Source organism: Mesoplodon densirostris, chromosome X, assembly GCF_025265405.1.
Source record: "Mesoplodon densirostris isolate mMesDen1 chromosome X, mMesDen1 primary haplotype, whole genome shotgun sequence".
In the NCBI taxonomy this organism is placed as follows: Eukaryota; Metazoa; Chordata; class Mammalia; order Artiodactyla; family Ziphiidae; genus Mesoplodon; species Mesoplodon densirostris.
Window position 1 is genome coordinate 121,145,231 of NC_082681.1, and position 22,920 is coordinate 121,168,150.

Here is a 22,920-nt window from a genome sequence, read left to right on the forward strand (position 1 = left end):
ACCCGTGTCCCCTGCATCGGCAGGCGGACTCAACCACCGCGCCACCAGGGAAGCCCCTAATGTATCATTTAAAGCTTGTGTTTCCTTATTTATTTTCATTTTGGATGATCTGTCCATTGGTGAAAGTGGGGCTGTAACGTCCCCTACTATGAATGTGTTACTGTCGATTTCCCCTTTTATGGCTGTTAGTATTTGCCTTATGTATTGAGGTACTCCTATGTTGGGTGCATATTTACAATTGTTATATCTTCTTCTTGGATCGATCCCTTGATCATTATGTAGTATCCTTCTTTGTCTCTTCTAATAGTCTTTATTTTAAAGTCTATTTTGTCTGGTATGAGAATTGCTACTCCAGCTTTCTTTTGGTTTCCATTTGCATGGAATATCTTTTTCCATCCCCTTACTTTCAGTCTGTATGTGTCCCTAGGTCTGAAGTGGTTCTCTGGTAGACAGCATATATATGGGTCTTGTTTTTGTACCCATTCAGCCAGTCTGTGTCTTTTGGTGGGATCATTTAATCCATTTACATTTAAGGTAATTTTCAATATGTGTGTTCCTGTTCCCATTTTCTTAATTGTTTTGCGTTTGTTATTGTAGGTCTTTTCCTTCTGTTGTGTTTCTTGCGTAGAGAAGTTCCTTTAGCATTTGTTGTAAAGCTGCTTTGGTGGTGCTGAACTCTCTCACCTTTTGCTTGTCTGTAAACATTTTAATTTCTCCATCAAATCTGAATGAGATCCTTGCTGAGTAGAGTAATCTTGGTTGTAGGTTTTTCTCCTTCATCACTTTAAATATGTCCTGCCAGTCCCTTCTGGCTTGCAGAGTTTCTGCTGAAAGATCAGCTGTTAACCTGATGGGGATTCCCTTGTGTGTTATTTGTTGTTTTTCCCTTGCTGCTTTTAATATGTTTTCTTTGTATTTAATTTTTGACACTTTGCTTAATATGTGTCTTGGCGTGTTTCTCCTTGGATTTATCTTGTATGGGACTCTCTGTGCTTCTTGGACTTGATTAACTATTTCCTTTCCCATATTAGGGAAGTTTTCAACTATAATCTCTTCAAATATTTTCTCAGTCCCTCTCTTTTTCTCTTCTTCTTCTGGAACCCCTATAATTCGAATGTTGGTGCGTTTAATGTTGTCCCAGAGGTCTCTGAGTCTGTCCTCAGTTCTTTTCATTCTTTTTTCTTTATTCTGCTCTGCAGTAGTTATTTCCACTATTTTATCTTCCACGTCACTTATCCGATCTTCTGCCTCACTTATTCTGCTATTGATCCCTTCTAAAGTATTTTTAATTTCATTTATTGTGTTGTTCATCGTTGCTTGTTTCATCTTTAGTTCTTCTAGGTCCTTGTTAAATGTTTCTTGCATTTTCTCTATTCTTTCCCCAAGATTTTGGATCATCTCTACTATCATTATTCTGAATTCTTTTTCAGGTACACTGCCTATTTCCTCTTCATTTGTTAGGTCTGGTGGGTTTTTACCTTGCTCCTTCATCTGCTGTGTGTTTTTCTGTCTTCTCATTTTGCTTATCTTACTGTGTTTGGGGTCTCCTTTTTGCAGCCTGCAGGTTCGTAGTTCCCGTTGTTTTTGGTGTCTGTCCCAGTGGCTAAGGTTGGTTCAGTGGGTTGTGTAGGCTTCCTGGTGGAGGGGACTATTGCCTGTGTTCTGGTGGATGAGGCTGGATCTTGTCTTTCTGGTGGGCAGGTCCACATCTGGTGGTGTGTTTTGGGGTGTCTGTGGACTTACTATGATTTTAGGCAGCCTCTCTGCTAATGGGTGGGGTTGTGTTCCTGTCTTGCTAGTTGTTTGGCATACGGTGTCCAGCACTGTAGCTTGCTGGTCATTGAGTGAAGCTGGGTGTTGGTGTTGAGATGGAGATCTCTGGGAGATGTTCGCCGTTTGATATTACGTGGAGCTGGGAGGTCTCTTGTGGACCAGTGTCCTGAACTTGGCTCTCCCACCTCAGAGGCACAGCACTGACTCCTGGCTGCAGCACCAAGAGCCTTTCATCCACACGGCTCAGAAGAGAAGGGAGAAAAAGTAGAAAGAAAGAGAGAAAGAGAGAAAGAAGGGAGAGAGGGAGGGAGGGATGGAAGGAAGGGGGAAAGAAAGAAAGGAAGAAGGAAGAGGATAAAATAAAATAAAATAAAGCAAGATAAGATAAAATAAAGTTATTAAAATAAAAATAATTATTAAGAAAAAAGTTTTTTAAAAAAAACAACAAAAAAATGGATGGATAGAACCCTAGGACAAATGGTGAAAACAAAGGTATACAGACAAAATCTCACACAGAAGCATACACATACACACTCACAAAAAGAGGAAAAGGGGAAAAAATCATAAATCTTGCTCTCAAAGTCCACCTCCTCAATTTGGGATGATTCGTTGTCTATTCATGTATTCCACAGATGCAGGGTACATGAAGTTGATTGTGGAGCTTTAATCCGCTGCTCCTGAGGCTGCTGGGAGAGATTTCCCTTTCTCTTCTTTGTTCGCACAGCTCCCGGGGCTCAGCTTTGTATTTGGCCCTGCCTCTGCGTGTAGGTCGCTGGAGGGCGTCTGTTCTTCGCTCACACAGGATGGGGTTAAAGGAGCAGCTGCTTCAGGGACTCTGGCTCACTCAGGCCGGGGGGAGGGAGGGCTGCGGATGCAGGGCGAGCCTGCGGCGGCAGAGGCCAGCGTGACGTTGCACCAGCCTGAGGTGCACCGTGCGTTCTCCTGGGGAAGTTGTCCCTGGATCCCGCGACCCTGTCAGTGGCGCGCTGCACAGGCTCCCTGGAAGGGAAGTGTGGATAGTGACCTGTGCTCGCACACAGGCTTCTTGGTGGCGGCAGCAGCAGCCTTAGCATCTCATGCCCGTCTCTGGGGTCCGCGCTGATAGCCGCGGCTCACACCCGTCTCTGGAGCTCCTTTAAGCAGCGCTCTTAATCCCCTCTCCTCGCGCACCAGGAAACAAAGAGGGAAGAAAAAGTCTCTTGCCTCTTTGGCAGGTCCAGACTTTTCTCCGGACTCCCTCCAGGCTAGCCGTGGCACACTAGCCCCTGCAGGCTGTGTTCATGCCGCCAACCCCAGTCCTCTCCCTGCGATCTGACGTCCGGAGCCCGAGCCTCAGCTCCCAGCCCCGCCTGCCCCGGCGGGTGAGCAGACAAGCCTCTCGGGCTGGTGAGTGCCGGTCGGCACTGATCCTCTGTGCGGGAATCTCTCCGCTTTGCCCTCTGCACCCCTGTTGCTGTGCTCTCCTCCGGGGCTCCGAATCTTTCCCCCTCCGCCACCCGCAGTCTCCACCCGCCCCAGACCTTCCCTTTAAGCCTGCCTCTTTACCTCTGAGATGTAAGCACATAGCTATAGAGCCTTCTCCAGGATTCAGTGATTGAAAAACCCTGCCCATAGACACACAACCCTCAGAGGCCTTCTGGATCATCAGAGAAAGACTCTGGTCCAACAAGCTTTGTTAAAGCATATTTCATCACATTCTAATTATTTGTACAGCTATGTCTGATGTCAGTGATACTTTTAATCAATGAACATGTTTGTTTTTGCAGAACACTTCATCCCCCAAACATATGGAATAAGAATTATAGTGCAAAATATTGTGTTTCTGTCTCCTTGCTGTCATAAATTGAGGTGCTTTTTAAATCCATTTTGACTGAATTTCGTGCTTATGATAGGTCCTTTTTTCATATTTTTCCACTCTACAGTGTCTCTTTCCCCTCCCCCCCAACAGAAAAGAAAAGAACCTGTTTGGGGGTTTTTAAAAAATATTTATTTATTTATTTATTTATTGTTAAACCTTTTTATTTATTATTTATATTTATTTATTTATTTTTGGCTGCCTTGGGTCTTTGTTGCTGCACGCAGGCTTTCTCTAGTTGCGGCAAGCGGGGGCTACTCTTCACTGCAGTGCACAGGGTGCGTGGGCTTCTCACTACGGTGGCTTCTCTTGAGAAGTACGGGCCCTAGGCGTGCAGGCTCAGTAGTTGTGGTTCGCAGGCTTCAGTAGTTGTGGCTTGCGGCCTCTAGAGTGCAGGCTCAGTAGTTGTGGTGCATGGGCTTAGTTGCTCCGCAGCATGTGGGATATTCCCAGACCAGGGCTCAAACGCATGTCCCCTGCTTTGGCAGCTGGATTCTTAACCATTGTGCCACCAGGGAAGCCCAAGAACCTGAGGTGTTTTTTTTGGTGAAAGTAGCAGGCAGTCTAGCTAGAGTAGTTAGCTCATTAGGAGGAAGTTAATATGAGCAGAAAGGTAGTATAAATGATCTCCAAACCGTAGACTTGGAGTGTACTTGAGTGATCTTCTGTTAATACTTTCGCTTCGTGAGTCAAAATTCTTGATGTCAAAAGATTTTTTTCAGGGAATTCCCTGGCCGTCTAGTGGTTAGGACTCTACCCTTTCACTGTGAGGGCCCCAGGTTCAATCCCTGGTCAGGGAACTAAGATCCCACAAGCTGCATGGTGGGGCCAAAAAAAAAAAAGATTTTTTTTTCAGTGGAAGTAACACAATTTGTAACCATTGCACAGGTAACATTTTTAGCCAGTGGTTCATGTACCTAAAAGCATGTGTGACATTAGGTTTTCAAAAATAGCTAGGGCCATAGACTGTATAAACATACTTTGGGACTTCCCTGGTAGTCCAGTGGGTAAGACTTCGCGCTCCCAACGCACAGGGCCTGGGTTCAATCTCTGGTCTGGGAACTAGATCCCACATGTATGCCGCAACTAAGAAGTCTGCATGCTGCAACTAAAACATGCCACAACAAAGATCCCACGTGTTGCAACTAAGACCCAGTGCAGCCAAATAAATAAATATTTTTTAAAAAAAAGTTTTATACCATCTTTTAATCTCTTAAGTAATGAGACATAAAATCAACTAAAAATGTAACGTCTATATAACTTAGAAACGGTGTAGGTGGGCATTCAGATTTAAGTGTTCCCTACATGTTGCACTTCTCATTGGTCAGATATAGTCAATTGTAGTAATTTTTCTAAGACTGTTATAAGATCTATTTCCTGTTACCCATTCTCCTTAAGGGAAAGGTCTTTAACATTAACTTATTTAAAAAATGTTTTTCAAAATATGTGCATTAATCTTTCCTTTTGACCAATCATTTAAAGCTGTGTAATGTTATATGGTTGTTTAGAAATTCACAATTCTTTATAGTAAAGTAGGGGGAAGAAATAATCCTTCCTAAGAAAAGGAGCTCTTTGATTAAAATTTACTTTTTACATAAATTGGACTAATTCAAAGCCAGATAGTAATCACCTTATTAGATATGTAAAAATGGACAATGTAAATCTCAAGATTAGCCCTGATGTATCAAGTTGGTGCAGATAGTTTTAACAAAATTATAGTGTCTCATTATAATTCTGTTTTACCTGAAATTGTTTGTAGCCTTAAGAAAATAATTGGAAAATAGGCCTGGCATAAATACTTTTTAATACACTTTTGTGTATCATTATGTATAGCATACCCATTTGTTAAATCATTGTGGAAAGAAGAATCTACTTAATTTTTATAATAACTCCTTTGTAAGATACCATTTGTACGTGTCCCACATGGGATACTCACAAATATTCATTGTCCTCTATGTCTATTGTAATATTGGGCAGTATGCAGGTCAGGAAATGTCTTGTTAAGTATAGCTCTTATCTTGAAAATATGTGCTGTAGTGGGATTTTTATGGTAAAGAAAGATTGACTCAAAAGTACTGACAAGAGGGACTTCCCTGGTGGTCTAGTGGCTAAGACTCCGTACTCCCAATGCAGGGGGCCGGGTTCGATCCTTGGTCAGGGAACTAGATCCTACATGCCACAGCTAAGATCTGGCACAGCCAAATAAATAAATAAATATATATTTTTAAAAAGGTACTAACAAGAGTAAAGTTAAGAGAGTTTTTGATTCTTCTTTTCAATTTTTTAAATTTATTTGGCTGTGTCGGGTCTTAGTTGCAGCATGTGGGATCTTTCATTGCAGCACACGGGCTCTTCCTTGTGGTGCATGGGCTTCTCTCTAGTTGTGGAGCATGGGCTCTAGAGCGCAGGCTCAGTAGTTGTGGCACGTGGGCTTGGTTGCCCCACGGCATGTGGAATCCTAGTTCCCCAACCAGGGATCGAACCCATGTCCCCTGCATTGGAAGGTGGATTCTTAACCACTGGACCACCAGGGAAGTCCCAAGAGAGTTTGTGATTTTTAAATAAATGTTGATACTTAATGTCTTCCCCCACCCAGTTGGGATTTGATATACTTCACTATGAATCAGAAGGATAATTCTGAGGTTTTTAAAGTTGTCTTTTTCTTAGTATGATAAATTTCAAGAATTTCAAATTTTAATTTAATAGTTTTAAAAATTCATTTATATGAAATATTTTTAAATTATTATTATACAAAATAAACTAGGAAGCTAGTTTGAGGAAAACATGCTTTATTACCATCATTAACCTTTTCCCTTTAAATATCTTTAGTACTTAGAATTAAGGGAAGCTCTAAGTTCCAGACCTTTTCCCCTTTTTTTTTTTTTTTTTTTTTGCGGTACGCGGGCCTCTCACTGTTGTGGCTTCTCCCGTTGTGGAGCACAGGCTCCAGACGCGCAGGCTCAGCGGCCATGGCTCACGGGCCCAGCCGCTCCGCAGCATGTGGGATCTTCCCGAACCGGGGCACGAACCCGTGTCCCCTGCATCGGCAGGCGGACTCTCAACTACTGCACCACCAGGGAAGCCCTCCCCTTTCTTATACTAATAAAATAGACTTGGAAGCTATAGTTTTAACATCTAATTTTTTTTTCCTTTACAGACCAACTTTAGAGGTGGCGCATTTCAGCCCCAGTATAAATCAGGCCTAGTACAGAAGAGCTTGTGCATTCAGGCTAAATATCAGCGTTTACGGTTTGCTGGTCCAAGCGGATTTATCACTAATACATTCAGAGAAAGATTACTGAGGAAAAAAAAGGTTAGTTGGATTATGATCATTTAAAAATATTGACTGACTTTTGAACTCCTAAAGTATCTATGTTTAATAGATAAATTCAGTTTGTAATGTAATTTTGACTTAAGAAACAACCTAGATATCAACGTTCTTACTGCATGATAATTGAAGAATGCCTTAGTATTATACCTCAAATACTTTGAATATGCTAGCTGTTTGAACTTTTTACTTTAGAATTTCTGTTGTATGGTTAATCTTTGAAATGGAAAATCAGGTAAAGACTTTTAGCTGATATATTTTAGCCTGATACAATGTGAATTTTCTAGGTACCAAAAATTATTTGAACTGACTACATAAAAAGGGTACATAATTACAAAATACACTAACTTTTCTTTTTTTCCCATTCATTTATGTTTTTTAATTGTGATAAAATACATATACCATAAAATTTGCCATTTTAACCATCTTTATACAATTCAGTGGCATTAATTACATTCACAGTGCTGTGCAACCGTCACTACTATATGCTAACTCTAACTATTAATAAAAAGTTTCATTACTTGATAGTTTGGATTGCATACTCTTTTAGTTGTGGATTGATTTTATTTAAATTCACCATGTTGGTATTTGAAAATGCAGCATAAATATCATATAAAAATAACGTCTGCAAATTATATATATATATATATATATATATATATATATTTTTTTTTTTTTTTTTTGCGGTATGCGGGCCTCTCACTGTTGTGGCCTCTCCCGTTGCGGAGCACAGGCTCTGGACGCGCAGGCTCAGCGGCCATGGCTCACGGGCCCAGCCGCTCCGCGGCATATGGGATCCTCCCGGACCGGGGCACGAACCCGTATCCCCTGCATCGGCAGGCGGACTCTCAACCACTGCGCCACCAGGGAGGCCCGCAAATTATATTTTAAATGAGAACAATAGCATTACTTCTGTTGAGGCATGTTTGTCAATTTTTGACTCATTTTTGTTAATAACTTGGGGCTAATATTTTCTTCTGAGTAGATGATGTATATCTAGTGTTGCTATCAAATAATCTAATTGTGGTTTTATACATTTTCTAACCTTCAGTGTTCCCATAAGTATTCATGCTTGTGAAGACTTTATGCTGAGCTTACTTAGTGATTTTAGTAAAACTTATTTTTCAAAAGATGGACCAGTAGAATGGAGTTGACAACTGATTTTTTTTGAAGTTTTAGCATTGAATAGAATATCTTCTGTAACTTCTCCCACCCCTTAATTTTAACTGAGTGCCTTAAAAGAGGTTTTTAATTTCACTGTGTATATCACTCTTGGTGTTAGGAAAGCTATCTCTTGTTTAAAAACATGAATGTAACTGGAGTCATTTTCCCCTCTCATACACCTCCCTATGTTGGACCAAGGTGCTGCTTCTCTTCCTGTCTCATGTGGCAAGTTTCTTTGCAGCAGATCTTCTAGGCATTCATCCCCAGTCACAGGTGGCAGCCTGGCTGTTCTCAAGGAAGCTGGTCATTGATCCCCACTCGAGGAGGAAGGGTGAGGCAAGCCTTTTCCTCAATTGCAAGGTTGGGTTTCAGGTACATACTGTGTGTTTTTCTTCTGTTAGCTCTGTGCTGAACTTTGATTGTTAGCTTCATTTAGCTCCATTTTTACCTCTGTTTTTTAGATGATTTGGGGCTCCTGAGTGCTTACTTGACTGTCTGCCTCAGCCTGCCGTTTCTATATTCTCATTGAACCTGCTCCATTTCCTCATCCTTTTCTTTGCCTCAGCTTGCCCCATTCCTGCTGGCCTCCCAGTTCTTCCAGACCACATTGCCTGCCAGCCTCACTTAACAACCAGTAGAAACCAGACATCAAGCCTTCATCTTAGGACATAACCAGTGTGTCCTAGAAAGAGCCACAACCTGCTATGGGTCTCCAGGCTTTAGGGCCTAGGCTTTTTGTATCATCTAGAATGTAGCAGTTCAGTTAGGGTCCTGGGCAGATCACAGCCTCGACTTCCTCTTGCCTTTTGCTGCCAACTGGGAGCTTTAGAAGTCGTCGCCACACACTAGATTTTTAAAGAACCAGTGTCTACTACTCTTTTTCTTGGGCCTACCATTCTGGATGTTGCTTCATAGATGTTCATGTTGTAGCTACTTTGACATGAGCTTTTCCAGCCTGGCTACTTGTCAGTACCTGCAAGCAAGGCATAGCCAGGCTTTGTATAGATTTGTGTTTGAACTAGGCCCACCTCTATGAGCATGGCGTGAAATCAGGCACCCTACTGTTAGCACCCTTCTGAACAGTTGGGCTCCACACTCTCCTAACCTTTAGGGAAAGGAATGAGGCATCACACCTGCTCTGTTTCTGCCAAGGTCTGAACTAAGGTACTTTTTTTTTCTTATTAGTTATCTATTTTATACATATTAGTGTATCCATGTCAATCCCAGTCTCCCAATTCATCCCACCACTCCCCCACCAGCACTTTCCCCCCTTGGTGTCCATACATTTGTTCTCTACATCTCTGTCTCTATTTCTGCCCTGCAAACCGTGAATTAGGTACTTACGGCTTACATGGCCTTAGAGCTGTCCTAGTAGTATTGTGCTACCCTGGAATCCCATTCCATATGTACAGACTGACAATTTAGACCTATTACTCCATTTTACCTTGGATTTCATGCCCTAAAGAAAAGAGGTGAAGGCCTGGAATCTTTGGTTTCTTCCAGTGTTGCTTCATCCCAAGATTTAGCATTGTGGGGGGGAACTTTGAAGGTCCTGCCCTGGAGAGAAGTCTCAGTCCAGGCAGTATCTGTACCCTGCTTTGGCTTTTTGTCCTACTAAGGACAAAAGTTCATTGTTTTCATTATTAGACCACCAACTAGATTAAGGATGCATGGTTAATTAATTAATCTAGGTGTCCTGGAACTTCTTGAACCTGAAATTAGATATGAACCTATGTATTTCCACATGCCTCAAAGTCCACCAGGAAAGTTTAGACTGGTCTTGTCTGGATTCCTCACTCCCCCACCATATTGAAATGTCTGGGCTGATCAGTCATGGCTTGAATTTCTTACAATGTTCATCTATAGTACAGTCTGTTTACTGTGCCATCAGACATGTGCTTCTTGTGTCCAGGGCCAAACAGCTTCCGGCAAGAGTTGGGGAGATCCTAGATGTGCTCCTGATATGTCCTCTTGTCCACTTACCAGAATAATCGTGGCCTCCCTAAAACTGAATTAGCTCCCCAGCTGCCTACAAAGTAGTAAGATTCCCAAGGAGTATTAGTAAAGTACAGAACTAAAATGCTTCCTCCTCATTCATCACGCACTTGTCATATTAACCCCGTTCTGGCACCCAAATTCCATTTTATTATGTTTCCTTTCTCTTGGATTCTGTGCTTGGGGTGGAAGATGAGGAGATGGGAGAAATGTCTATTACCCCCTGGAAAGAAGCTTGTCTTTTATCCACTGTCATTCACAAGCATATAGAAGGTTTTCAGAAACTCTTGAGGGTCTGACTATGGACCAGACTAGGATGGAGAACCTATTCAAAATTCATGAAGCCCCCGCTGGGAACATTGCCTCTGAAAAACTTTTAGCAATTTTGTGTTTGGTCAGGAAAACATGGAGTTCCTCAGCATCCTAGACTCTCCAGTAGTCCCCAGGTACCTGTCAGCTCGGTGCCTACCAGAGCTCTGCCCCTGGATAGAAAGGGGGGAAGGAGAGAGCAGAAGGACACTGTGAGAAGGAAGTTAGAGACCGGGATTCATGGCTTTTGGGGTTGAAAAAAACCATGAAAGTCATGGGGTACAAAGATAGAACAGGAACCAAGATCAGATGAATCAGCAAGAACCTGTTATACTGCTGCTGTGTCCCTCGAGCTGAAGGATGCTGGGGCACAAAAGAAGTGATTATTGTGATGGTTGCACAACTCTGTGAATACACTAAAAACCATTGAGTTGTACACTTTAAATGGGTGAACTGTATGGTATGTGAGTTATATCTCAGTAAAGCTGTTAAAGATAAAATCGCACTTGCTCTCCTCCCCAGACCACTGGGTCTCCTCAGGGTCTGTAGCTCTCACAGCTAGCCAGCCAAGCTAGAAACTTGTCGTACTAACCCTCCCAGTTTTCCTTCTGACTGCGATTGTCCCAGGTGTTCTTATTTGTGTCACTCATCCATTGCTCCATCCAATTCATTCATTTTAATAGCCACATATCATTCCACTCTATGGATGTCTTATTTATTTCAGTGCTTTTCAAACCTCTTTTGCTTACATACCCTAAAATTATGAAAAATTATCTACCTCCTTGTACATTTTTAGGTTGGTATCTAATACTTTTTAATCATAAGTTTAACTTCTTATAAAGGATAGAATTTCTGGCATATTGTAAATAGAGAGTCTTAAATAAAACTGTTACATCATTGTTTTAAATCTCTTCAGTGAACCTGCACACCACAGGAATTTGGTAACTAACATCCATTTTTTAAAGTACACAGATGAGCTCTTTTAACAAGTGGGAAATTTTACATCATTCCTTTTTTTGGCGTTGAATTTGGATTCCATTCTGTTTGCCCCATAGACTTTTATCTTTGAAAGTCTTTTATTGCTCACCAAATCAAATTTGACACATAATATTAATAGATTTCTGTGACTATTAGGTGTTAAATATTTCTCTGGACTGAATGACCATTACAGTTGATCAAAATAACGTAAATGTATTACAGATTTTGTTAAGTATTGATCAGACAAAAGTTTTATTGGAAATGCATTTCTCTTTTCAATTAGTTCAGGTATTCATAGATAAATATTACTTATTAGTAGTAGAATAATAGTGTTCAATTATCAATTCCATTTTTTCTTTTTATAAATGTAAGTCCTGAGAAACCTTGTTTATATGATTGTATAGATGGGAAAGAAAGAACTTTTATTATAGCAATGCCACTCCATTCTTTGGACTCACTCTAAATTATAGGCCAAAAAGTCACTTAGTGATCTATCCTCAAAAAGTATTTTGAATGTTCTTTTACTGACAGCTTGATTTTGTCCTCCTACAATTAAACGAAAGCAAAGAAATGGAAAGCATCCGACTTGCAGAAGTATGCTATTTATTACTAGCTGCTAGGGTTGGTTCACTTTCTTGGCACCGTCACCAGTATTTCCAATTTCCCCCTCTTTTGGTTGGGTCCCCAGGTAATGCAAAGTACTAAGATTCAGGATGAGAAGGTGTATCTTCCTAGTATAAAAGTGGGAGGTAGGGAATCAGCCTTAACCGATTGTACAGGCAGGTTATTTTGGAAAGCAAACATTGAGAATTTGAAGATCTGGAAATTGATTCCCTCCAAACTGTCTACCCACATACTCACTGGAAAGTCTTCATATACCCCTAAGGGTATGTGTAACCCAGTTTGATGATTACTGACTTACTTAACCAAGCGTCTGTTGATGACTTCAGGATAGTTTACAGGTTTTCATTATTTCCGTTAAACCACTGTGCACATTGACATTTTGGTACCTTGCCATAGCTCCCTTTTTACTCATTTTTGTTCTTACCAGAAGTACATGAAAGTTCCTGTTTACGTGCACCCTAGCCAGCACTCCACATTATTAATCTCTATTATCTGTTGTCAGTTTAATAGCAGGAGATAGTTCTCATTTGCCTTTCTTCAGTTATTAATGATGTGAACATATTTTTTATGTTATGTGTCATTTGTATTTCTTCCCTCAATTTCCTTAGTTCTATGTTTTACCAGTGTTTCTGTTGAGGGTTGGTACTTTTTCTTACTGATTTTTAAGAGCTCTTGATTTACTGAGGGTATTAACCTATCATATTTTGCTCCTGTTTATTTCATGTTAGTTGGCTGTTTATGGTGGCTTTTACATTACAGAACTTGTAAATTTTCATGAACCTGTCAAGTTAATCCTATATGGCTTTTAGATTTCATATCATGTTTATGCTTATAAAAATTCCTTACTGTGTTTCCTTTAAGTGGTTTTATGGTTACTTTTTTAACATATAAATACTTGTTCCTTTTAGAATTTCTTTTTACAATACAATATAAGGGCAGGATCTGATTTTTTTCCCAGTAGATTTTTCCCAGTCAATTTTTCTAACACTGCTTATTGAGTAATTTGTCCTTTCCGCACTGATTGAAAATGCCACCTTTACTGTATGCTACCTTCTTAGGTATTCCTGGTTTGTTTGGGGAATCTTCGGAGCCTCTAACCTGCTCCCTTGCCTCCTGTGATTTGCTTATTCTGTTCCTTCACTAGTAACACAGTTATTGTCCCAAAACACAGTCTGAGTCATATCACTCTTGTGCAGACACCTTCCAAGGATTCTGTTGCCTATAAAAAAAGAGACCAGACTTGTTAGCCAGGTCCAGCCCTAAGCTGCCTTTCTAACCATACTTTTCCATGCACCTTCTGTTTTTTGGAGCATAATATATGTTTTCATGTATTTTTTAAAATTTTATTTCTTTTATTTTGGGCTGCATTGGGTCTCCGTTGCTGCGTGCGGGTTTTCTTTAGTTGCGGTGAGCGGGGGCTACGGTTCATTGCGGTGCGTGGGCTTCTCATTGCGGTGGCTTCTCTTGTTGCAGAGCACGGGCTCTAGGTGCACAGGCTTCAGTAGTTGTGGCACACGGTCTCAGTAGCTGTGGCTCGCAGGCTCTAGAGCGCAGGCTCAGTAGTTGTGGCGCACGGGCTTAGTTGCTCCGCGGCATATGGGACCTTCCCAGACCAGGGCTCGAACCTGTGTACCCTGCATTGGCAGGCAGATTCTCAACCACTGCGCCGCCACGGAAGCCCGTTTTCATGTGTTTCTGTCTTTGTTGCTGACGTTCTCTTGGCTAGAAATAGCCTCCTGATCCTCATTCTTTTCTTATTAAACCCTGCTTTCCTTTTATGATCCACTATAAAGCCTTACCAAAGCCCCCTCTTTAGCTCTTGTTTCATTTGGTCTCTAACTGTTGCTGTTTACCTTCCTATTTCCCCAAATAGTTGATCATCTCCTTGAGGACAGAGGGTACCTCCTTAGCGTTATGTCTCCCCCATTACCTTTCATATAGTCTGTCTTTAAAAATGCTGTTGAATGGAATCTAATCTAATCATACACACACACACACACACACACACACACACACACATCCATAGCTCTGAAAAGTTAGTGAACAGCAGCAATGGTGTCAGGGCTCCCCAAGACCACCCCGGGTTCAGTGATTCGCTAGGAGGACTCAGAGGACTCAGCATGTGGTGGTGCTCGTAGCTGAGATGTCCCAGCGGAAGGCTGCACAACACAATCAGCACGGGGATTTGGCACACGGGTGAGTCCAGAGGACACCAGGTGCAGCTTTCCAAGAGTCCCCTCCCAGTGGAGTCACACAGGATGTGCCTGAGTCCCCCAGCAACGAGCTGTGACAACATGCGTGAAATGTTGCCAACCAGGGAGGCTCGTTAGAGACTCAGTGCCCAGTGCTGGTCACGTAGGCACCCCCTGCCAGGCACGTACCACATTCCAGACTCAGAGCAAGAAAGCAGGTGTTCAGCATAGACCATGTTGTTTGCACAATTTATGCACTCATCAGTGGTGGGAACCCTCCTGAAATCTAAGTTCTTAGATGCCAGCCAAGGGCCAACCTTATAATCAGGGCTTTCAAACCATAGCGGTCAGGTATGCTATATTAACTCTTTTCTGCACAGCCATATTTTTGAAGAGCTTATTTTCACAGATGATAAGTGCCTAAAGAGAGGTGGAAAGGATCAGTGTGTTAGAAATGGTCAGGGAATGTACACTAAGTACTGTGATTTCTACTCTCTTCACCAAAGAGGTAGGTTGTAAGCTGAGTCATGGAGAGCAGGACTTAGAATGGGCTACAGCCAAAGATCCATTTTTGGGAGTAGAATATGGAGTTGGGTAGAGACAGGGGTATGCAACTTATAGAGGACCTGGAAATCTGGGTAGAATATAGAGGATGTGATGTGGTGACAGTAGGACATCTTCCTAGACTGAGAAGGAGAAAGTGGTGTTTGAGGCTGATGGCTGGGTGAGCAGGTTCTGGGAGGAGGCGAGGTGCAGGAAGATAAACAAGGAAACATTTGACTCAAGTGTCAAGTTATGAAAACCTATAGGAGGGTGATGCTCGTATGTCTAGTTCAGCATTCTGCTTATAATAGGTTTTCAAATAACTGGGAGAATGCAGGGATCAATCCGAGAGATAGTGTAGAAGAAGCCATGTCAAGGGTGAATGTGATTCAGAATAATTCCACATTTTTATAAACAAGATATTTCAGTTGAAAAAGTTTTTCAGAATTATTATAGTTAGCGTTTCCTTTTACAATTGTTAGTAGGCAACAGATATTTTATTTGAAGATCAATGTAAATGATGTTTATATTATATAATGAGTAAAGAAATAGAATACAATGTATTCTGGCTCTGTTTAAAGGAATGATGTTGACAAAAATATATATGCGTGTATTTTGAACATTTCATTAACCAAAATAGAAAGAAGAATTTTCTATCAGTACTGTTTTTGTTTGGAATTAAACGTTTCCATACTAATATAAGTGCCAAAAAATAAATCAACTTTTAAATTTCTTTCAGTTTTAATAATGTAAGATCCTAGTAAAAGGTAAGGATATATGTATTAATAAGTTTTTTAATGTCCCAGAAAAACATGTCATTCTACCATTTTTGCTCTTTTATTAGTTGCATGGTCCTATGTCCAGTTTGTGGCTGGTAATTTAACAATTTGCATAGCATCACAGTATAGAATTCACATTTGTTATCCTTTAATCATAGTCTTACTGTTATTGTGAATTCCTTTTCCTGTGTTTATTGAAGCCATACATCTTCGTACATTGTAGGTAACCATCCAAAAGCAGGAAAGCTTTCCCCGCTCTAATAGCTTTCTCTGCTGTTACCAGTCATGCTAGAAGAGTCCATATAGTTTTAGAATTAGATACCATATGATGACAAAGATAAAGTACCCATTTGAGGTTGTGCATGTGTCACATCAGGCTCTGTTCTTGAGGGACTAAGGTTTAAGAGTCTTGATTTTTTGTCAGTGATGTCCCCAGTGAAACTCGCCCAAATAGCAGAATGCTGTTTTCATTAGCTTACTAATACCAGCCTATCAAGTGCCATATATATTTTTTGTCCTACTGACTTATCATTTGATATCTGCTTTGATGTGTTTCGTTGTTACTTTGTGTCTTTGGGAATCCATATAGCTTTGTGGGGATCTTGAGTGCAAGTGGTAATACATTAATTAAAATATTTTGAAAATTGCAATGTAAACAAAACTCTAGCTCAGATGTTTTAACCAATGCTTCTTTTGAAGTCTGTATTTCTTTTGTTTTCTCTCAATAGGAATATACAAACATTGCCCCAGCATTCTAATCTTGAATTGTTACAAATGGAAATGACACTACAGGATGGTATTTGGGAGCATCTTTTTGTCAAGAGTTAGAATTGGCAATAAAGCACTAATACTATAACTATCTTGATGAAATGACTTTATTTTTCCGTAGTGGAATGCTGCAACTTTTTTACACTTAACAACTGCTTTTAAATTACAGTATTCAATTTAAAAGTTGTATTAACTACAGCTTCTTTTGCAAAAAGTCTCAAAAGGGCATTATTTGTTGATGCATTTTTCTCTGAGCATGGTTTCATAGAGAACTGAGTTATATCCAGACGTTTCTATGTTGAAAGTTTTGCTTATGTAATAAAAACAAAAACAAAAGTACCTGAATTGTATAGTGTCTGTACATGAAAGAACTTTAAACAGTGGCCTTACATAGCAATTTTTATACCAGATTTTTTTTTCTGATGACATTTTGGCTTACAACTTGAAGTTTTCTTAAGCTTCTGAAGATCAAGGTCTATATAATTCATAATTTCATATTATGACATAAGAAGACGTAAGAAAAGGTGCTTCAAATTTTCCATCAGGTAGTTATGAGTGCACTGAATTTTTAGTAATTGGTTCATTCAGTTTTTTTCCACAACTATTTGCTCTTTTCCAACTTCAAAATGCTATTGTGGAAAATACATAAAGATTTTATAATCTGTATTCCATCTTACTTTCCCTCAGGGTAAGCTCATGCATATCATATTTTTAAAGGCTTTTAAAAAAAACTGACAGACAAAATCTCATATTCAGAAATTGTACTTTACTACTACAGCATTACACATTTTGCAAGCACATATTATAAAGTGTTTATTTTCAGTTCAGTTGTATTGAGTACCTACTATGTGTAAGATAACATTGGTAGGATTTTAAATGATATTTTAGGTCTCAATACCTTATTTCTTTATGTTTTCTGTGTTCTGCTTAATAGTACATATACATTCCCAATTAAACTTCTGTGAAATGTTTAATTATAATTAAATAAAATACTGTTGCTCCTTCTGCTTGAAGCAGTTACTTGCCAGTTTGTGAGAACATTATTTTAATTTCGTGTGAGAATTACAGCCCTTGGTAGGATCTGTTGATATTTAAACCACTGTTTTGCACTTACAAAGACAGAACTTTCTGCATCAAAATCTGGTAAGAACTTAACTTTTTCATGACTGGATCATGAAAAATCTTATTGCAAACGTTTAATTTTGTAAACATGCCTTTAAAAGATAGAGTAGCCATTTCCTTAGTGGGTCAGCAGTAAGGGGGCAAGACTGCTTGATGCATTAAAATCGGGTAATAAATTTAGATGGATGGCCTGTCTTATGCTGTGTACTGTCTCTATAGGTCAGGTTTTTTTTTTTTTTTTTTTTTTTTTTTAGTAGTACGCAGGCCTCTCACTGTTGTGGTCTCTCCCGTTGCGGAGCACAGGCTCCAGACGCGCAGGCTCAGCGGCCATGGCTCATGGGCCTAGCCACTCCGCGGCATGTGGGATCCTCCTGGACCGGGGCACGAACCCGTGTCCCCTGCATCGGCAGGCGGACTCTCAACCACTGCGCCACCAGGGAAGCCCAGTTTGGTTTTTTTTTTTACATTCTACTTATGGCAAGAAAAAAATGCATGCACACAGCAGTATGACAACTTTGTATTGTGTTAAGTACCCATAACATCTGCCTTAAATTTTAAAATAATTTATTTCATTTATTCCCATACTCTGAGGAACAGTTAAAATCCTCGAATAGTTCATCATTAGGTTAATGCATATTTATTGCACAGATTCTGTGCTAAAATTATAGCAATGAACAAGAGAACAAGACACATAGAGCCTGCCTTTTTGGTACGTACAGCCTGATAGGGAAAATGGACATTAAACATAGAAATGTAACTTGGGGACTTCCCTGGCAGTCCAGTGGTTAAGACTCTACACTCCCAATGCAGGGGATGCAGGTTTGATCCCTGGTAAGGGAACTAAGATCCCACATGGTGCTGGGCGCGGCATGGTGCGGCACGGCCAAAAAAAGAGAAAAAAAAGAAATGTAACTGAGTAAACAAAGTTGGTTCTGTAGCTCTATTTTTACTTATTGTAGCACTTAAGGGTAAAATGGTTGATTCAGTATTAATCATTCCACAACCGGTTTCCTATTTAGGCATATTTGAATATACTTTTGGTACTGTCTAAAAATGCAAAAAGCATGTTATTTGCAAAATACCTATTTGTAGCATGGATGTATTTAGAAAATATTGAGTGCATAAGATCTAATGGCTAAAAAGAAGGGCTTGCTTTATAATTTAAAGTATAAAATAAGGAGAGGGACCATGTCTGTCTCGTTCACCATAGCATTCCCAGCTGCCAGCATCCTACTTGACAAATGGTAGGAACTCATTAAACATTAGTTGCACGAATGAGTAACAAATAGACTATGTCTATTAGGAATTAAATATCTAATTTTTGTGTGGAGGTTGAACAAAAGGTTATCCATAGCACTTTTTATTGACTGGAAAGAATTTGAATTCTTGAATGCGTAAGACTTCAGAAGAAAAGTTATTTTGATAAGTCACATATCATTGCCTTCTCACCTTCCTCCTCTGTGTGGTAGGCCCTTCTCTGGCCCTGGAAGACAAAGGTAATAAGACACAGTTCCTGCTCTGAGACACCTAATTGACTGTTGGGGAAGAGGTTCACAAAAACAAAGAACTGCAACCTATAGTGTGAAGTGCTATACCAAGCGTAATATACTAAAGGTTGAGAGAGAAATTGGCATTCCTGGTTGAGCATCCCCTGGTCACATTTCTTTCTTATTGGTTTCACAGACCTCAAAGAGGCACTATTCCATTGGTGGTTTTGCTGGTTTTAAAATTTGATGGGTTGGGGGAAACTGGGTAAAGCATACATGGGATCTCCGGATTATTTCTTATAGCTACATGTAAATCTATAATTATGTCAATGTAAATTTCAGTTTTTAAAAAATCAGCCATAATCTTATCACAGATAAAACTACTATAAATATTTTGGAGGATACATTTTTTTCTATTGGAAAAAACTATTATATTTACATTATAATGATTTATGTAGATGCATCATATGGACCATCTTTTACCCTATAAATCCTACATTTTTCAGTAGTTTTTAGAAAAAGGATGGGGATACTTTCAGGTGGAAGGAAGCAGGAAGAGTAAAGCTGGATCAGAAACTCTCCCTTTCCATTATCTGGCAAACTCAATAAAGGGCAGCCACAGATTCGCCAGCAGCAACCAAACAAGGAAGCACGGAGAAGATGCCAATGCAGCAAGGTGAGGTGTGACTTGCAGCCCCCCTCCACCCCTTAAGTAGCACTGAGCGAAGAAACTGGAGTGATGTGGAGCCCTGGTATGTACAAAGGGACTAGTACGGTGACCAGGTCATACAGAGGAGAGTCAAGGAAAATCCTTGGGAAGGTGAGGGCTTTGCTTCTGTCTCAGGACTTCAGGGAAAGGGGAAAGATTCACCAGAACAAGGCGTTCTCTGGGTCGCAGAGCAGCCTGGGGAAGCCACAGCTCACAGGATAAGATACACCTTTTGGTCCAGTGAGCACCAGTTCTGGACACTTAATGGGAACCCAGACGAGAGAGGATACCAGGTTCCCCAACGAAGTCCCACCAAAAGGAATGGTTATTAGCTCTGAATCCGTTAAAGTACACAACTAAGGTTTTAAAACTGAGGAATCAGAGTTGTAGAATAGAATGTAAATGTTATAAATCATGACAAAAATGGAAGTACGTTAATCAGTCGGGACGTGGTGGGGGTGGGGTGAGGTGGGGTGGGGGAAAATGGGATGAATTCTAAGAACTAACCACCTCATCTTTCATGGGCAGGTGTCATGTCAAGTTATGGTGTCTAAGATTGTATTATATAAAATAGAAAAAAAACCTAGTGTCCAACCTTAAGTTTTTCAGTCTTTTTCTTGACCTTAATGCAGTGGTTCTCAAAGTATGGTTCCCCAACCAACAACATCAGCATCACTCATGAACTTGTTAGAAATGCAGATTCTTGGCCCCACCGCTGACCTACTGAATCAGAAGTTCGGGGGGTGGGGCCCAGCACAGTCTGGTTTTTTTTATACTGGATATTATGTATGTATGTGTGTATGTATGGCTGTGTTGGGTCTTTTGTTGCTGCACGCGGGTTTTTCCTGGTTGCAGTGAGCGGGGGCCACTCTTCGTTGCAGTGCTCAGGCCTCTCATTGCGGTAGCTTCTCTTATTGCTGGGCACAGGCTCCAGGCACGCGGGCCTCAGTAGTTGTGGTGTGTGGGCTCAGTAGTTGTGTCTCACGGGCTCTAGAGCGCAGACTCAGCAGTTGTGGCGCATGGCTTAGCTGTTCTGCGGCATGTGGGATCTTCCCGGACCAGGGCTCGAACCCATGTCCCCTGCATTGGCAGGCGGATTCTTAACCACTGCGCCACCGGGGAAGTCCCCAGAAGTCTGTTTTAACAAGCCCTCCAGGGGATTCAGATGCTCGCTCAAGAGTTTGAGAATCACTGGCTTACTTAGGTCTTTTAGGAACCAGTAGACCTTATGATGAAAAAATATTAATCTGAAGTTGAGCAGCACCTTCAGTTTCATTTCTCTTTTTTTTAATTATTTTTATTTTTTGTGGTATGTGGACCTCTCACTGTTGTGGCCTCTCCCGTTGCAGAGCGCAGGCTCTGGACGCGCAGGCTCAGCGGCCATGGCTCACGGGCCTAGCCGCTCCATGGCATGTGGGATCTTCCCGGACCGGGGCACGGACCCGTGTCCCCTGCATCGGCAGGCAGACTCTCAACCACTGCGCCACCAGGGAAGCCCTCTCATTTTTTTCTGTAGCATTCATATAAAGTTAACTAAAACTTTTAAAGATAAAGAGTATAGCAGTTTTCACCATCAGTAGTGTCTGTACATGAATAGAGAGGTCAGGACATATGCCCACCCACTGTTAACACAGACGGTTTTTTAAGTGGTGGGATTATGAGTGACTCTTTGTGCTTTTCTGTATTCTGGTTGAATATAATGAACATTGTATCATTTTTATAAAATAAAGCCATTTTTTTAAAAAAGTGGTAAGAATATCCTATCCATTGTATATCTGTTACTAAAAATTCGTGTAATCAAGCTTTACCTCCAAGGGCTACCTACTTCTCCTTAGTCCAGAGGGATTTTACTGCCTGTGTCCCTCCCACATCATCAAATGTGGATAAGCTTATTTATGTGTTGTGTTAACTTTTTAATAAAAATTATTGATTTCTAATAATTTATAATTACATATAATTTAAATTCACTAAAAATAGTATGTAAAAGGAAGAAAAATTCATTCATAATAATACTGCTCATATATATTTAGTATCAACTAACTTTTGCTATTTTTTATTAGTCTTTTTTTCTGAGCTTTATCTTTTTTAGTAGCTGAGATAATATTTTATTTATGTATATTCAACCTTTGCAGATAGTCACATACATGTTTAAAATGTGTTTGCAGTTTGTATGACATTCAAGTTTACGTATTTTAGAGGGCATGGGATAGAATCGTATTCTCAGAAAGCTAAAAATGTCTTCTATCTATCTATTTATTTATTTTTGGCTGCACTGGGTCTTTGTTGCTGCATGTGGGCTTTCTCTAGTTGTGGCGAGCAGGGGCTACTCTTCGTTGTAGTGCACAGGCTTCTCATTGCAGTGGCTTCTCTTGTTGCGGAGCATGGGCTCCAGGCGCGTGGGCTTCAGTAGTTGTGGCACACAGGCTCAGCAGTTGTGGCTCGTGGGCTTAGTTGCTCCACTGTATGTGGGATCTTCCCGGACCAGGGCTCGAACCCATGTTCCCTGCATTGGCAGGCGGATTCTTAACCACTATGCCACCAGGGAAGTCCCCGAAAAATGTCTTCTAAAACCCTGACTTATTAACGTTAAGAGAGCTTGTTTTTGCTGTATGTATCATTTAAGCTATTAAAAACTAGATTAAACTTTACAGGTAATTTTGTAAAATAAATTCTTACCTCAAATTTTAATCCCTTCTAATGACACTTAATATTTAGTAAAGAAGAAATTGACTCCAATGTTGTGAAGTTCTTGCTGATGACAATATTCTGCAAGGGATTGCGGAGAACACAGTGCGACTAATTTAATGGTCTCTTAACAACTATGGTGAAAAAATGTTGCCTAGAAGTTCCTCAAAAAGCTAAACATGGAATTACCATATGATGCAGCAATTCCACTCTTAAGCATGTATATACCCACAAGAATTAAAAGCAGGGACTTATAAACTTGTAGTTGCAGCATTATTCACAAAAGCTGAAAGGTGGAAACAACCCAAGTGTCCATCAACAGATGAATAGATAAACAAAATGTGGTCTATCCATACAATGGAATCTTATTCAGCCGTAAAAAGTAATAAAGTGCTGATATATGCTACTTTGTGCATGAGCCTTGGAAACATTATGCTAAGTGAATAAGCCAGTCACAGAAGGACAAATATTATATGATTCTACTTATATGAAATATCTAGAATAGATTGGAAATAATTTTCTTTCTATTTTAAAAGCATTTCTCCATTGCTTTGGCTCTTACTCCCGTATATGTGAAGTGTTTTTTAACCTCTGAGAGATTTAGAATTT

At 40.4% G+C, this 22,920-nt stretch overlaps 1 protein-coding gene across 7 annotated transcripts in view; it reads left to right on the forward strand.

Moving 5' to 3' along the window:
* Positions 1 to 17,170, forward strand: part of BCLAF3 (BCLAF1 and THRAP3 family member 3) — a 65,226-nt gene extending 48,056 nt beyond the window's left edge. For 5 of the 7 annotated variants that reach the window (XM_060087886.1, XM_060087885.1, XM_060087889.1 and 2 more), the window contains exons 12-14: positions 6,786 to 6,941; positions 8,319 to 8,492; positions 16,269 to 17,170. In XM_060087886.1, the coding sequence (XP_059943869.1) occupies positions 6,786 to 6,941; positions 8,319 to 8,492; positions 16,269 to 16,298 (360 nt within the window). In that variant the 3' untranslated portion in view covers positions 16,299 to 17,170. The remainder of the gene's footprint in view (positions 1 to 6,785; positions 6,942 to 8,318; positions 8,493 to 16,268) is intronic. The other 2 variants (XM_060087888.1, XM_060087891.1) reach the window with 2 other exon arrangements.
* Positions 17,171 to 22,920: the final 5,750 nt, after the last annotated feature.